Here is a 16,393-nt window from a genome sequence, read left to right on the forward strand (position 1 = left end):
ATGGCCTATAATTCTCTTTCATTGTATTGTCTTTATCTGGTTTTGGGATTAGGGTGATGTTGGCTTCATAGAATGAGCTGGGGAGTGTTCCTTCCTCTTGGATCTTTTGACATAGTCTGAGGAGGATAGGTTTTAGGTCTTCCTTGAATGTTTGGTAAAACTCCCCTGTGAAGCCATCTGGCCCCGGGTTTTTGTTTGCTGGAAGCTTTTTGATAACTGCTTCAATTTCCTCCATAGTTATTGGCCTATTGAGATTTTTAGATTCTTCCTGATTAAGTTTTGGAAGCTTGTATTTTTCTAGGAATATGTCCATTTCCTCCAGGTTGTCTAGTGTGTTGGAGTAGAGTTGTTCATAGTATTTTCTAACAATCATTTGTATTTCTGTGGGGTCTGTTGTTAATTTTCCTCTTTCATTTCTGATTTTGTTTATTTGGGTCCTCTCTCTTTGTTTCTTGGTGAGCCTGGCTAGAGGTGTATCGAAAATGTTTTAATTGCTTTAAAAAATCAAGGGGAAAAAATATAATTTAGCTTGAATTACAGTCATCTTAATACCAACACCGTTGTAAATTATAATTTTTAACGTTTTGTAATGGAGGAAGAGGCCCACAACAGCAAAAGTGCCTAGAGCCCACAAAAGTCATGTGGCCCTCCCTAGCCCTGGAACTTCCTCGTGATGTCTGAGGTTACATTGATGTAGGTAAGGCCTGAGGTCATGGCTCTCTCTTTTTTTATTTCAGAGTATAGGACAAACCTTAGTGCCATCCTTGCTGACTGACTTTGTGTGGAATCTCTTTATGAGACTCAATTCGCCTAATCTTGTAATGGTGAAGGAGGCAGCCACCATGCTAAAACTGACTCTAGAATTCCACGCCAACAAGGTCACCATGGTAAGATCCTTGACAACGAGCAGGGGAGCCCAGAGCTTACCCTCTAAAATGCTCCTGCTGCTTTTGTTATATAGCTACATCTTTGCATATATAGTCCTTGCCATTGCATCATTATGTCACTAATTAAACGAGGCTCTTTTTCTGAAATATTTCAAGTATATAGAAAGCTTAGAAAATAATGAACATTTCACCCACCAATCACACCAAATCATAATATTTTCCTGTATTTGCTTCAAATTTTAAAAAGCACATTAATAACAATAAAATAGTACAACTATAATTCAAATCACCATTAAGGAAAGTTTTCAAGGTCCCTCATTCTGCTGTAGGGCTGGCTACCTAATTTGTAGAGCCCGGTATGTAGATTTTTCTACTTTGTCAAAATAAATTTGAAGTATATGGTTCCATTGTTATTCTGTTCCACATTTTGACTTTCTTCTTAAAATATTTGTTTTAACACATATTAAACATATAGCTTTCTATATGTTTAACCCCTTCCCTGGCAGAAACGTGTATACTCGTTTTCACAAAATGTTCTTTTTCAGTCGTCGACGAGTATACTAAGAAAATATGGTAAAAAAATATGGTTTATAGGAAGACGAGTTACAAACTGTTTTCATAACCAGCATCAAAAATACTATATAGAACCAAAATAAAAAAATTAGTCTGAAAAAGAAACGTTTTTAACAAAAAAATTGTTGGGGAAGGGGTTAAAAAAAAATATTTGAACTATATGTTTTCTATCATTAGCTTGTATGTCTTATGTAATAAAGTCATCTATACTCCCAAAATAAACTTTTTTAAAAAATATTTTCCCACTGTCAATAAATGCACAGGTATGTTTATTCCTCATCCAAACACATGTTTTGCATTGTGTGGCCATGCACATAAACAGTACTTATTTGTGTGATAATTGCTGCCTTGGTTATTCTGAGAAGGAGCGAATTCTTCAGTCCAAGAAATGCCCAGGAGAGTCCTCTTGACCTGTGAAATGACTTTTCCAGGTGTCTAAGATTGTGAATACTATTTATGAGCAACTGTCTGGGAATTCTACTCATATTATGAAGCAAACTATGTTGAAGGTCATCACCTTATTGACGCGTACTTCGCCGAAGAAGGTCATCTTTCAGCTTATGGACTACCCAGTCCCAGCAGACAAGTAAGGCTCCTTCACCCCTTCCACAGGGTTTGCTCAAAGTGTCCAGAGTCAGATCTCTCTGGACATATTCCAGGGGACCATGCCCTCATATAGGAACTTAAATGCAAAGAGACTGCGCAATAGCATTCAGAACCCAGCATGGACTGACAAGATACCAAGAATTCCTCAGCACAGAGGTACGCAGAAGTTTTTAGAATGAGCAATGCAATAATAATTTTGAAGAGTGGCCAGGTATGTAGGGGAAGAGCTAGGGGCCTGGAGGTTGAGAAGCTTGGGTTCTAGTCACATCCATTTCACTAGTTAAATACGTGGCATTTGGCAAAACGGCACTGCTATTTAATATTCTAATCTTTTAATTTATATAGTTATTTATTTAGTTTTTACCTAGTTTGTTTTTTCAACTGGTGTGTTTATTTACATATTAATTTGCATATCCATCCCAGTTTTTAAATATTCTATTATCCCTGGACAAACTAGTCACAAGGTGGGAGGAACAGTATTGGGAGCAGAAAGCTGATCAGTGCTTCACGTTGATCTTAACAGATATTTAAACAGGAAATGAACTTGCAGGCTTTGCATACTGTATTTTATTTATTTTATGTCGACAGTATTTTTAATTACTGAAATTCTTCCTCTGTTTCCAAAGACAAGTGACTCCAGAGGATCCTTTGAAAATGGGAATTTTAGCTTGTTCTGGATTGGTCTACAGTGTCTTTTTTGCTAAACAAACAAACAAACAAAAAACAAAAACAAAAAACAAAAATGTAAAACCAAGACCATTCTCCTGATTCATGTCCCAGCATTAAGTAGGAAATGAACCACTTATGATTCTCATTGTACAGTGGGTTGTGTTGGCAGCACTTTGATACTGATGTGGCATGCAGCTGGGAACGAGTCAAGCGTGGCCCCCTATGTGCTGAAGACCATCTTGTTGATACTGAAAGGAAAGCCTGGGGAAATACAGGACAGCGCCTTGGAAAGAAGACGCTCCTCGCTGGATGCTACTAATATGATGCCTGTGGCGGTAAATAAGACGAGTGTTTCTTTTTCCTGGTGAAAATTCCCATCTACCCTCCAGTTCAGTCATACTTCCTTTCACAGTCCTGCTCTCCTTCATTCATTCAACACATATTTATTGAGTGCCTACTATGTGCTACTCTCTGTTCATGAAGCTTTATGCTCAGGTGAGACGCACAAATAATGAACCCAAAAATGTGTCATGTGTCAGATGATAGGAAGCTTAGAAGAGATACAAAGTGCTGTGGTGAAAGGGGAGGGGCAGGGAGGGTTTAGGTAAGTTGTCCAGGGCTTCTCTGCTGAGGTGACATCTAATGAGAGACCTGAATGAGGTGAGGGAGAGATCTTTGTGGTATGTGGGCAACAGAGATGTAGACAGAGAAAAGGGGAAAAGTTCTATAGTGATGGGAGCTCACCTGGTATATCACTGAAGGCAAGGAGGACAAACAGAATTGAGCAAGGGTGACAGTGTGGAAGATGGTTTCAAAGAGGTAGCCACCAGCTGATCATACACACTTCTATAAGTATCTTAAGGAAGACCTAATCTCATTTGTGTCCATCATTATACATCTCCCAAGGACCAAAACCACCATTTCTGGGAATAAATTTGAGTCTTACAGAGATATCCTATGTAATCCTAATATATAAAAACCCAGGGTCTGTAACATCCAAAACAGCCAAAGGCTTGACCGACCAGAAGTCAGTGCTGGGTTGTCATGGCGACCCAGCACTGACTGCCACAGCTGTGGGTGCTCTGACCCAGCACTGACTGCCAAGGGGCTGAGGATCAGGCCTGAAGAAAGGCCTAGAGAGAGAAGCAGGGTCTGATCCGTAGCCGCCATGGCAGCTATTGATCAGCACTTGCCTCTCTCTTTTGCTCCAGGCCTGGCCAGCAGCCGTGCCTCTCTTTCTCTCAGGCCTCTGCTGGGGCTGCTGATCAGCCCACCTCTCTGATCAGGCCCATTGATAGGCCCGGAGATGCTGACTGGCATAGAAACCGACCAATCAGAACCAAATCTGGGTGAAAAGTGTGAGGAGCCAATGGCTGCCTAAGAGGCGGAGCTTTTGCTGCTGACTGGCATAAAAACCGACCAATCAGAACCTAATCTGGATGAACTTTGAAGGCAGAACCTAAGGTGGGGCTGCGGAGGGGTTTTAAGGGCAACAGCTGTTTGGTGTAAGGTGTAAGAAAACAGTTCAATTTTCTAATGACTGGTTTGGAAGTATAGTGCATATGGCTATCAGTCCAGATATAGAGTTAGGGGCGATCAGGCAGGCAGAGGCAGTTAGGGGTGATTGGGTCAGCAGGGGAGAGCAGTTGAGAGCGAGATCAGGCTGGCAGGGAAGGGCCATTGGTGGCAAGAGCAGGCCGGTAGGGGAGTGCAGTTGGAGGCAACCAGGCCGGCAGGGGAGGGACTTCAGGAGGGCTCCAGGGCAACCCCCCACCCTGTGCACGAATTTCATGCACCAGGCAACTACTAAAAGTCTAAGTGTCCAGTCATCTAATCTTCCATTCAACCAATCAAAACATAATATGCTAATGATATGCTAAGGCTGCTCAACCACTCGCTATGACATGCACTGACTACCAGGGGGCAGAGAGCCGAACGTAGGTTAGCTTGCTGCTGGGGTCTGGCCAATCAGGACTGAGTGAGACAGGCCAGACATGCCCTGGAGCCCTCCTGAAGTCCCTCTCTGGCTGGCCAACTTCCCTGCACCCTCTCGCAATCTGGGACCCCTCAGGGGGTATCAGAGAGCTGGTTTCAGCCCGATCCTGCTCAACTCAGGAGCTGTCCCCTGGTGGTCAGTGTGCTCCCACAGGGTAAGGGCAGCTCAGCCAGAAGCTGGGCTCATGGCTGCCGAGTGCAGCGGCAGTGGCAGCAGCCTCTCCTGCCTCCACGGCAGCGTTAAGGATATCTGACTGCCAGCTTAGGCCCACTCCCCATGGGAGCGGTTCTAAGCTTTCAGTCAGACATTCCCCAAGGACTCCTGGACTGCAAGAGGGCACAGGCCAGGCTTCCCCCTCCCCCCACCCACTAACTGCACGAATTTCGTGCACTGGGCCTCTAGTAGAGAATAATGGAGAGTGCTCTACAAACGTGAGATTGTGAGATGTGTTTCTCTGATGTGGTCGGTCAGTGGGCCAAACAATGTGTTAGTGACCTGGCCTACCTCCCTTACTATCTCATTACCCTGGATTGTTTAAGCACAGAAAGGGCCGGTTATTGGTAGGACTAGTCTTCATGGCCACAGAGGAAGGGGTCCTTGGGATGTATGCCCTCCTTGGGGACCAGCTTGCTTCCTGCTGGTCTGGTGGCAAGGTAGGGATTGCCCATAGTGCTTTGGGACCTCACTGCCATGGAATGGTTGGCACAAAATGGATTCAGCAGCTGCTATTGGATGAAGGAACACATGCATGCTTCAGGCTTGCTTCAAGGAGGTGGGGATGGGGTTTGCCAAGTCCCTCCCCCTGTCCTCACTAAGGCTGACTGGGTTCAGAGGGAGATGGTGACATCCTTGACTCTGTCTCCTTCCCCTGCAGGCGTCCCAGGCCCTGTGCACACTGTTGCCCGTTGGCTCTTACAAGAAAGCAGTGGCCCAATTCTTCCCTCAGCTCTTGATGGCCCTCATGTTTCAGCTCTGCTACAGCAGCAACACGCAAATGGATTCAGAGCACAACTTAATGTGAGCTGGCAGTGGTTACTTCAGATTGAATGAGAGCTTGCTTCCTGCTCTCAGTGTTTCTACCCCCTCGGGTTCAAGTGGAGTCTTTGTAATCCTGTGGGCAGTGTATGCATTTATTATGTTTTCTCTCCTCTAAAGGGTAAAATGCCTTCAGCAAAGTAACTCCCCTGAGCACCTAGAAGTTAGCCAGGACCTTTGCTGAGTGTGGGTGCAGTGTATAAAGAACCACTTCCATAGAACTTGGGTTATTCCTGCCATGATGGGAGGCCACCACGCAGAGAGAGCACAGGGAGCAGCCTGTTCCCACTCCGCCCTGTACTCTGGGATAGGGCTCTCTCAGGGCCATTGTACATGTTAGATAATGTGCACAAGTGTCCTCTGTGGTGTGTGGGCTTGTGATAGCTGCCACGCATGTCCATATTGGGTGAGGTTCAGCTCTTCCCTTTTACCCAAGAGAGTACAGTTAGCTCTGCTGCTCTCTGGGAAAATCTGGACGGACTCAACTGTCTGCTATTTGCCCTTATCTGGTATGGACTGTAGGCCACGTGGAACTCTAAAATCACAGTCAGTCAGTCCCATTCAGATACTTAATTTACTCTGCCTTTCAAGCATACATATCAGGTACATGAGAATAGGTGCTACTTACGTAAAGCATCCAAGGAATAAAATCAACAGACACCTTGAGCAAGGTATCACATCATTGAACGTCTTTTGCTAATAAGCTGTTAAAAAGTGAATAAACAAATAAGCAATCCCAGGTTGTACGTGCTACAACTTTAGCAGAAACCCATACCCCATGTACAGTTAATCAGGAGAGAGAAATAGCATTTAGCAGTCTCCTTCCTTTCAAATACTCCCTTTCCCCAAACCAGGATCCTGCCCAGGATGCAATGAAAAGGCAGGTCCCATGTACTTGGTTATGGGAAGACCACTGTCAGATGATGATTTTGCTCTCCTCTGGGGCCCTAGCTATGCCCGGGACGCCCTCAGAGTGCTACTGAATTGCTCCGGACTGCAGCAGGTGGACCTTTCTCTGAAGAGAAAGAATTTCTGGAAACAGGCCTCCGAGGCTCTATTTCACCTCCACGGGACCTACCTCGTTGCCAAGTAAGAACAGGCTCTTTTGGTACAGGGCTCTGGGTCTCTGTCCCACCTTCTCCGTCCTTCTTCAGTAAAGCCACTGATTGTGGGAACATAATCAATACCCACTCCAACTTCCAAATCTCTCCTAATGAGTTGAATTGCCATGTGATTCCTACTTCTTCACTATCTGGAGGGGTTCATACTTTGGAATAGTTTTCCCTTTCCTGCCCTTGTACCTGGTGATACAGATTCCTAACTTCCCTCTCTCTGCAGGACAGGTTTCTCCTTCTGATATGGACATCTAGAGCTGAATCTAATTTTTCTTTCCTCGATTGTTCAGTTTCCTGCTCTGTAGGCATCAGTCAGTAATTGCTGTGCTCCCTCTTGAAAGGGGTTTGATCAAACCCGTGCTCAATGAGACAAATAAATTTGGGAAAGCATAATGAAAGAGGACTTTTGTTTTTCTTGTCCTAGAAAGATTCCTTTTTTTCTTTTCTAGTTAGTCTATTAGTAAATAGAAAGCTTCTGATTATAGGGGTCAGATTTGCTGACCAAGAATCAGGATACATAGTCTTGATAACATAACAGACCATGAAGTTGTGACTGGCCCAGAAAGTACATTCCAAATGGTCTCTGGGCTCCTGGTGCTCTTATTTGCACATGGGTTTCAGGAACACATCTAGTTTTGTCAAAGTGTAGTTCATCTACACCCTGGAAATGGCCCCCAGTTATTAAGAGTCACTCTGTCCTTAGTAATTTGGGATCTTCATACTCAAAGTGTGGTCCACAGACCAGCAGCCACAGCAACACCTGTGACATACAAATACAGACTCCCACGGCAGGCCTACTGAATCAGAATCTGCATTTTAGCAAGATTCCCTGGATGATCTGTGTGCACATTCATGTCCAGAAGCACTGGATTAGAGCCCCCACCCGGAGCCTTCAAATGGAATCTGTGCCACCTCATCCTTCCCAATCCTGCCATGACCTATCTGATCCCCACCAGATGTCAGGGCAGCTGTGAGCCTAGCCAGTGCCCAAGTGTGTCATGGAGAATGGCTTAGTGAGTTAGGGCTCACCACCTCTTCTCCAGAGTAACCCAGGATAGCACCAACTCTCTCCTTTCTTGCATCATTTAAAGGAAGGACTTAGTCTATAACTAAAAGGTGACCTGCATGGCCATCTGGAATTGCCAAGGTATTTATTTTCTCTCCCTTTGGTCTGGCACTGATGGGAGGTTGCCGTAATTTAGGGCATTCTGTTCTGTGGCACAGGATGAGAGACAGGAAAGAGCAGTGATGTTAAGAGATGTCGTCAGTGACCCAGGTATATATCCTTCCCCCTGGTCTGTGTAGAATTCATACTGGAGCTGCCGTTTCCCATGGACTAGGGTGTTTCAGAGAATATCTTTCTTATTACCTGGGTGGTACAAAATATAAAGATACTAATTCTCTCTTTACCACTATTAGCATTTATTGATGCAGAAAGTGTTCTTATCTTCTTTACTAATACAGTGCCTCCTCTTTCCAGAACTCTCGCTGAACATAACTTTCCGCAATTTCCAGAGACCCTACATTATCTCTACAAGCTCTCAGTGGAAGGTCCTAGAAGAACAGAGGAGGGTGTGATCACAGTAATTTTCCTTACTGAAGTGAGTTTTATTAGGAGACTGTGAACAACCGAGTTCTTACTCCCTTTTCTTACCCAAACTTACCCAATACGCCGGCCTTTTATCTCCCTCTCTGAATATTTATTTTACCACAAGTTAAGACAATGACAGATATCTGAGGTTGAGGGGGTAAGGTGGAGACAGATCAGGAATATGGGAGAGTTGAACCCTCAGCCTGCTCCAGGAGTTGGCTTTTGTCATTCCCTGGAGATTTGCACAAAAACTAATCATTTTTGAAATACTATTCATATATCTTTGCATGCCTGTTAAAGTATATTGAGAGATAATTTAGTTTACTAAAGTTAGTAGGTAACATCTGGCATCTAAATAATACTTTAGGCTTTCTAGGGCAGGGGTGAGAATGGGCCAAACAACTGGGTGAAATGAAGATGTAGAACTCTATTACTTTGTAGATGAATATTACACCATAAATTGTAATGCCATACTAAAGTCAAACAAGTTGAGGAAATCCTTTTGGATCTAACTTTAGTTTTCCTAGATAATTAACTACCTAAGCAAGCATTATTTAATTAATATGCATTAAATTCACTACTCACTGGTGATACTACCTTAACTATATTATTTCATATACATACACACACAAGCACACATTCTAGTGTTGGTCTCAAGTGACTCTCCTGGGTTCCATTTATTTTCATATTTGTGGAAGCATCACACTGTTGAATTATGGCCATTTGCATAAATGTTAATATCTAGCAAACCATATTCTCCTCAACTCTTCTTTTTAAAACTTTTTTCCTTCCTATATATTTGTTCTTCTAGTTAAATTTTAAAACAACTTTGCTAGGTTTGAGGAAAAATAAACTTTTGCTGAAAATACTGTAATTACATTAATGCTATGAGCTTATGAAAAGTTGATATTTTTATAATATTTTATTTTTCCTTCAATATTTTGTCATTTTCATATAAACTCTACACACTAATTATGGAATCAAGTTAGCTTATATTATTTTAAATTGTTAGTGTGAATGTGGCTTTTTAATTTAGATTCTCAAGCTCATTGTTGCTGAATGTTCAGGGCAATTAAACTATTTTCTTGAATTCAGCTAATTTCCTGGCTCTTACAGTAATTCTAATAGTATTTTACATGATCTTAATATACTATAGCTTTAAAATTATGATATCAACATACAATATTAATTTACATGATCCCAATGCATGAAAAATGAGGATAATATTATTACCTCTGTTTAAATCATAACTTTTTTTTTCTTGAATCATGTGTTTCCACCTTGGTCTTTAAAGTTCCATTTTGTGAATAATCTCATTTGTTCTTTGTCTACTTGCCTATTATGACCTTAGTGTGTTTTCTCAATAAATTGTATGATATTCTCTCACTCTCTCTCTCTTTCCTAAAATAACTTCAGAACATAGTGCTTTGACTATACATTCTTATTGAGATATATTTTAAGGACAAAAATATTTTTTAAAATACTCACTTTTACTCAGGAGGTAAATTAATATTGTATGTTGATATAATTTTAAAGCTATGGTATGCATTGCAAAAGGCAAGTAAGTACACATATTAGTATTATGAGGCACCAAGGTTTTCCAAGTAAGAGAAAAATGATGCAAACATAAAACTGTAAAAAGTTAACACAAACTGTGTTATATTTGAATTTAATATATAAGCATTGCCAAAATGAACTTACAACTAAAAATAATATATATTTCCTAGTTCAAGTAAAGAAAGACCCAAAAGACATAATATGCCAATAACAATTAGTGCACTCTAGTACCCGCTTCTAATGGTGTCTCAATACCATTACTCACTGCATAGAACCCTGTCTCCTTAAAGAAATGGATAATTTCAGGGGACAAGGAAAATATAAGATGAATCTGGGACATCTAATTTTTCCACAAACAAAGAAGTGCTCAAAGGTAGATGGATTGTGTCAAAAGAACATAAGAGTCAACGTGTTAGGGGCCCTACTGTCCAAATTTGAGTTTCAAAAGAAATAATAACTGCAAATAACTGTAATATATTAAAAACATTTTAATGCATAAGTCCTGGGTAATACTCAAAACTGGAAAGCTGAGAGAGAGAGAGAGAAAGAGAGAGAGAGACCGACCAGTAAATGTAGAAAAAATGCTAAACATTAAAAAAAAATCACTATTTGCAAGTCTCAATGTAATAAATGAATGAATGAAGAAAAAATTAACAATTTTAAAACCATTAAGTGAAAGGTTACTGGAGAACACAGTATTCACATGATACCAAATATCACTCCACCGATTAGTTACTGATTATAAAAGGAAAGTATGCCTTTTCCAGTTGCGGTGGGGTGATGTCACCATGGGAATATATGTGGGAATAGGTATAAGTATCCAGAGTTTGAGTGTGACTTGTGTTCCAGTTTTACTGAAAATGTCTTGATTTTTATGCCTGAAACAGAAATTGCGCGTTGGCCTTTACTCTTCTTGGGAACGTATTAGCTGTTTTCTTTCAGCTTCTCAACAAATTCTTCAGGGACCCATTCCCAGAAGAATTTATGGTTCTCTTCAGGAACTGGGTCAATGACTCCAATCCTGAAGTTAGCAAACTGAGCCTGCAGAAAATCGCCACCATGGCGCCCGTGATCAACCAGGTATGCGTGTGTGTGATTTGTGTCTGCCAGCACCATCCAGGTCACAGTCTGAGACTTGATATTGCTCAATATCCTTAGTGATGTTTTATCACTAAGGGATCTGGGTTGACTGGAAGGAATGTGTTACGTCAATTTAGTGGCTTTATCACCAAATTCATATTTTTCCCAGAAAATAATTCATAGCACTCAGAATTTATCAGCATCACTCTACATGAACACCCTTCTTATAGTCTAAACTAAACCACACGCAATAATTTCCCTTCCAACATATACATGTGCATGCATGTTAATCACCATCTCCCAGCACTCCCTCAAGCTTTTCCTTCCACTGATAATAACACTTTTCTCCTTCACCCATACATAGTCACATTTTTCTTTTTCAATGGTCAGTTCTAGTCAAATTCCACTGACTGTTCTGATCTTTAGCAGCCTCATCTCTCTCAGAGCCACATCAGCTATGCGCACTTATTTATACAATACTAGAGGTCCGATGCACGAAAATTCATGCTTTCCTTCTCCCAGTTGCCGGCACCGGCTTCCCTCTGGGACCCAGGACCCAGCTGACTTCCCTCCGGCCCTGGCTTCGTCAGGAAGGACATCCGGAATGACGTCCGGTCTAATTAGCATATTACCCTTTTATTCTTATAGATTTTATATCTGTGCTTATATAATTCTGAACCAGCAGCATCAGCATGTCCTAGAAACTTAAAAGAAATGCAATGTGGGGGGCTGGAGTGGCTGGGAAGGAGTCGATGGGGGGAAAGGAGACATGTAATATTTTAAATAATAATTTTAAAAAATGAAATACAACGTTTCAGGCCTATGGAATCAGAAATACTGGGGTTGGGGCCCACGCATCTGTGTTTCCAAAAGTTTTCCAGGCGATTCTGACATTGCCCTATATTATTCCAGCTGAGTCATGTCACTATATCTGACCTTCCAGGAATTTTGTACCTAAGTGTACCCCTATGTTTTGTAATTCCCTTGTAAACGTCAGTGTCCTTTGCGCAGTGCTGAGAGCGTAGCTGTTCTATAAACCACTGTTGGTTTAATAATATATTTAATAACAAATCTTTGTTTGTCCATTAAACATAATCTCTGAAAACTTAAGCCAGTCAGAGGGCAACCATTTTTGCATTTAGAGGGAAATGAGCCAAGGTTTATTTGCTTTAAATAAATCATAGAAGTTGATGTACATTCTTTTAATGAACAGAAAGTTAGTTACTGCCTTGTCTAGCACTCTTCCCAGTGTTAGGAACACCTGAAGGGAAATTCGGTGTCAAGGTTATTTAGGAGAGTGAAAGTACTGGATAGAGATTTCATACACTATCGCAGTGATGGTGAACCTTACAACACGCATGTCAGAGGTGACACGCAAACTCATTTTTTTGGTTGATTTTTCTTTGTTAAATGGCATTTAAATACATAAAATAAATACCAAAAATATAAGTCTTTGTTTTACAATGGTTGCAAATATCAAAAAATTTCTATATGTGACACGGCACCAGAGTTAAGTTGGGGTTTCCCAAAATGCTGACACGCCGAGCTCAAAAGGTTCGCCATCACTGCACTATCTATTGGTAAAGACTCAATTTTCCTGCCAGACACAGCGGCCTTTGGCTATTATTTTGGCAAATAGTATTTATTTCTTTTACTTTTCTTTCTATCCTTTCTTTTCCTCCTTTGGTGTCTCCTGTTCATGTTTTCCCTTGCCTTACATTCTGATTGTCTCTGATCTTCAACTGACTTCCATGACCTGACACAGGACCTCAGTGGCTCTCATGTCCAAACAGTAGCTCTCAGGTCACTGTCACCTAGTTTAGAGGGCATGCTGCCAGTAGTAAGTTGGTAAATGTTTAACAATCAGCTCAATGGAAATAAGGCCAATTTCCCTGGTTTAAATACTCCCAGCATGACTGACTTCAGGCTCTCCAAGGGACATCATTAAACATAGAGTTGGGAAGAGGTGCACCATAGCACTTCATACAGATGTAATACAGGTAAATAACCTCAAGGGCATATAAGAGTAAAATATAGTAAAATAAATAGGAAGCGATGTTTTGAGTATTTACTGCCATTGTTTTTGTTTCTAAACTTATGACATTTAATTTTTAGTAGTGATTTCTAATGATCAGCTCACAAAATTTTTGACCCTTGGTTCTTGTGAGCCAGCTCCAGCACACCCAAACGCAGAAGTGTGCATTCCAAATGCTAACTCAAGTCTCCTTCTGCTTCCCAAACCCCACCATTTTCCTCCTTTCATATGTAGATAGAAAGTGTCTGCAGCTTAGTGTTATCCATCCTGGATGCCTTCTATTCCAAAGACAAGACTGTTGTAATTCGGGCCTTGTTTACCCTTCGAAGACTTTTAAACAAACTGGACAGGGTGACCTACTCATCTTTGTGCACCAGAATTGCTACCAGCTACTTCCCTCTGATGGATCATGTGAGTTACACAGTTAGATGTGTGAGATCATTAGGTTTTACAGTTCAGCTGAAGTACCAGCTGAGGCAATGTCATTATATCCCAGAATAAGTCAACAGAAGACAGTCATTTTGTGCAGGGCCACCATTTCTTTTTGAGATAACAGTATTAGTCAGGTAAGTACTGTCTTTTTTTTTTTAATGAAAACCTGGAAAAGTCTACCCATAAGAAAGGAGAATTAAAGAATAGCCTTTGTCCTTGGATGAAAAAGAAATTGTAGCTACGTGGTTATATATTGGTTAACCCTGGATCTGGATTTCCTGGGTTCCAATCCTGCTCTGTCTCTTACTAGCTATGACATCTGGAGCGGGTGATTCAGTCTCTTAGTGTTCCAGTGTCCCAACTGTAAAAGAGAGGGTGTAGCAGGTGTCTTATGGGAATTAGAAATGATATGTAATGCCCCAAATGGGTTTCTTATCATCATATGAAACTTTCAGTTAAAAAGTACTACATCAAAATGTGGTATATTTTGAAAATCCTCATTTTGTATGTTAAATGTGTTCCAGACAAGTTGGATGACAGTAATTTATTGTAATAAGCAAGAACACTTTGGTATGCCATGAGGAAATCTATTTTTTAATTTATCTTCATTATTGAATGGAATCTATTTTTAATGGTTGTTGGAATGAGTTGTGAACCAGAGAATTATTTCATAGTAAATCATCTTACCAAAATTTATATTCTTAATTACTGAGATTTCACAGAAGAAGAACACATATTAACACGTTAAGCACCCTGTCAGTCACTGGTGATTGGAAGACAAAACAGGATGGGCGCTTAATGTGTTAAGCGGTTCTCAACTTGTGGGTCGCGACCCCTTTGGGGATCGAACGACCCTTTCACAGGGGTCGCCTAAGACCATCAGAAAACACATATATAATTACATATTGTTGTCGTAATTAATCACTGTGCTTTAATTATGTTCAATTTGTAACAATGAAAATACATCCTGCATATCAGATATTTACATGACGATTCATAACAGTAGCAAAATTACAGTTATGAAGTCGCAACGAAAATAATTTGATGGTTGGGGGTCACCACAACATGAGGAACTGTACTGAAGGGTCGCGGCATTAGGAAGGTTGAGAATCGCTGATTTATATCATTATCCAGCCCCTATGACATGATTTAATAGCCACTGCTTTTGGTTTAGACTTTGATACCCATTAATGTAAACCCCTGGGAAGGAACATATTAGCCATTGGGTTTTTTGTTGGGAATATTTCTGATGTATTCCTGAGGACAGAAAGGAATAGATTTTTAAAAAAATATGAAATCATAAACTTTTCTGAAAAACTGGGAGGTAATATTATATTTTCAAAATCTGACCTCTTCTCACTTGCAATTTTTCTCTTCTAGGACCTTTATAACCCAATCACCTTCCCATTTGGCATAAGCAAGCCCTGGGAAACCTGGTTCTGTCAGTATGCCAAGCGCTCCCATTGGTAATTCACTGGCCACGCTGCAAAAGCCTCTGGCATTTGAATGCAGCATGGTTACTCTACGTATCTTTAGAAAAATTATCTCCAAGTTCAACAGATTATTGAAATTTCTATGTTTAAGACATTATGCAATACTGTCTTCCTAAATTTAAGAAACTCACTGTTCACATTTGAAAGGCAATCTGAACTCTGGTAAGTAAGTCTTATTTAAAATAAAACCGGGAGCTGACTATACAAACCCAAAGTGAAGCTTTTCTAAAAATAGCTTATAATTATTTCACACATGTGTACGTGTGTCTACATATGTAAAATACATCCTTGTGTAGTATGCTTGCATATACATGTATACATAGATATAAATGTTATATCACACCATTTAAAGAAAGAAGACCTAGAAATATCCTCAAATGCGACTTTTCTGTGCACAAATGACAGACTGACGCAGGCATTCAGAGCATGGCCATCCGGCACTTTGGTGAACTGCTCAGGGACATGAACCAGTACACCTGGATGTTGAACGCCGTGGTTCTCGAATCCCTGGTGCCTCTGATCCTGTTTCTGGAGGATACAGAGACAAGAGTTGTGATGGTAAGTCCTGCCACCTCGTTTTCCTTAGTTCTGCAGGGACGCGCCTTGAGCAAAGAGATGCTCATCGGCCGCTTTCTGCTTCACAGGCATGTAAACACACACTGGCAATCTGCGCCTTGGAATTAAAATGGTCAACCTTTTCACAGTCCATGGAGCATTACAATTTTGAGATGGTGGTGCTCAACATCTGCAACAATATTGTAAGTGGCCCTTTGGTGTTTCCCACCACACATTTTAGAAAGAACAGGAAAGGATCTCCAAAACGATGGAAAGGTGTTGGGGGCAAGGGTGAATCTTGGAGAAGGAAGGCGAAGGAAAATGGGTGATAACAGCTAGGGCTTTCGGCCAGAGAAAATTAACATTTCCCCCTTCCTCTTCCTCAACACTGATCCTCTCTAGCCCTTGTTCCTCCAACCCAGCTACATGGATCTTTGGGTGGGTATAAAGGTAGGAACATCTTTTCAGATCACCGAAAGAAAAAGTGGAAATATCTGGTCACTGCCTAATGAGCTGGTTCTCTGATGCCGGCATGAACTGCAGTGACAGCTGGAAGCATGCTAACTGCTAACCAAAGGCTGGAAAGACAGGGGCTGGCCGGGGAGGGGGGGGGTGTCCAGAGGGGAGGGGCGGAGGTTCGAATCATATAATTAACTGAATGATACCTGCAAACAGAAAAGTTCATACATAGAAATCTCAAGTTTTACACTGGACCTTATTTGATATAAGCAATTAGTTTCTTTTCTCTGGAAGCCTCTCTGAGAGGGGG

At 41.2% G+C, this 16,393-nt stretch overlaps 1 protein-coding gene across 1 annotated transcript in view; it reads left to right on the forward strand.

Moving 5' to 3' along the window:
- The window catches only part of MROH9 (maestro heat like repeat family member 9), a 74,549-nt gene that overhangs the window by 49,161 nt on the left and 8,995 nt on the right, over positions 1–16,393 (forward strand). Inside the window, exons 11-20 of the mRNA XM_006767031.2 lie at positions 738–887; positions 1,892–2,046; positions 2,905–3,070; positions 5,606–5,748; positions 6,718–6,855; positions 8,362–8,482; positions 10,972–11,109; positions 13,379–13,555; positions 15,475–15,627; positions 15,714–15,827. Of these exons, the coding sequence (XP_006767094.1) occupies positions 738–887; positions 1,892–2,046; positions 2,905–3,070; positions 5,606–5,748; positions 6,718–6,855; positions 8,362–8,482; positions 10,972–11,109; positions 13,379–13,555; positions 15,475–15,627; positions 15,714–15,827 (1,455 nt within the window). The remainder of the gene's footprint in view (positions 1–737; positions 888–1,891; positions 2,047–2,904; positions 3,071–5,605; positions 5,749–6,717; positions 6,856–8,361; positions 8,483–10,971; positions 11,110–13,378; positions 13,556–15,474; positions 15,628–15,713; positions 15,828–16,393) is intronic.

Source organism: Myotis davidii, unplaced genomic scaffold (assembly GCF_000327345.1).
Source record: "Myotis davidii unplaced genomic scaffold, ASM32734v1 scaffold580, whole genome shotgun sequence".
NCBI lineage: Eukaryota > Metazoa > Chordata > Mammalia > Chiroptera > Vespertilionidae > Myotis > Myotis davidii.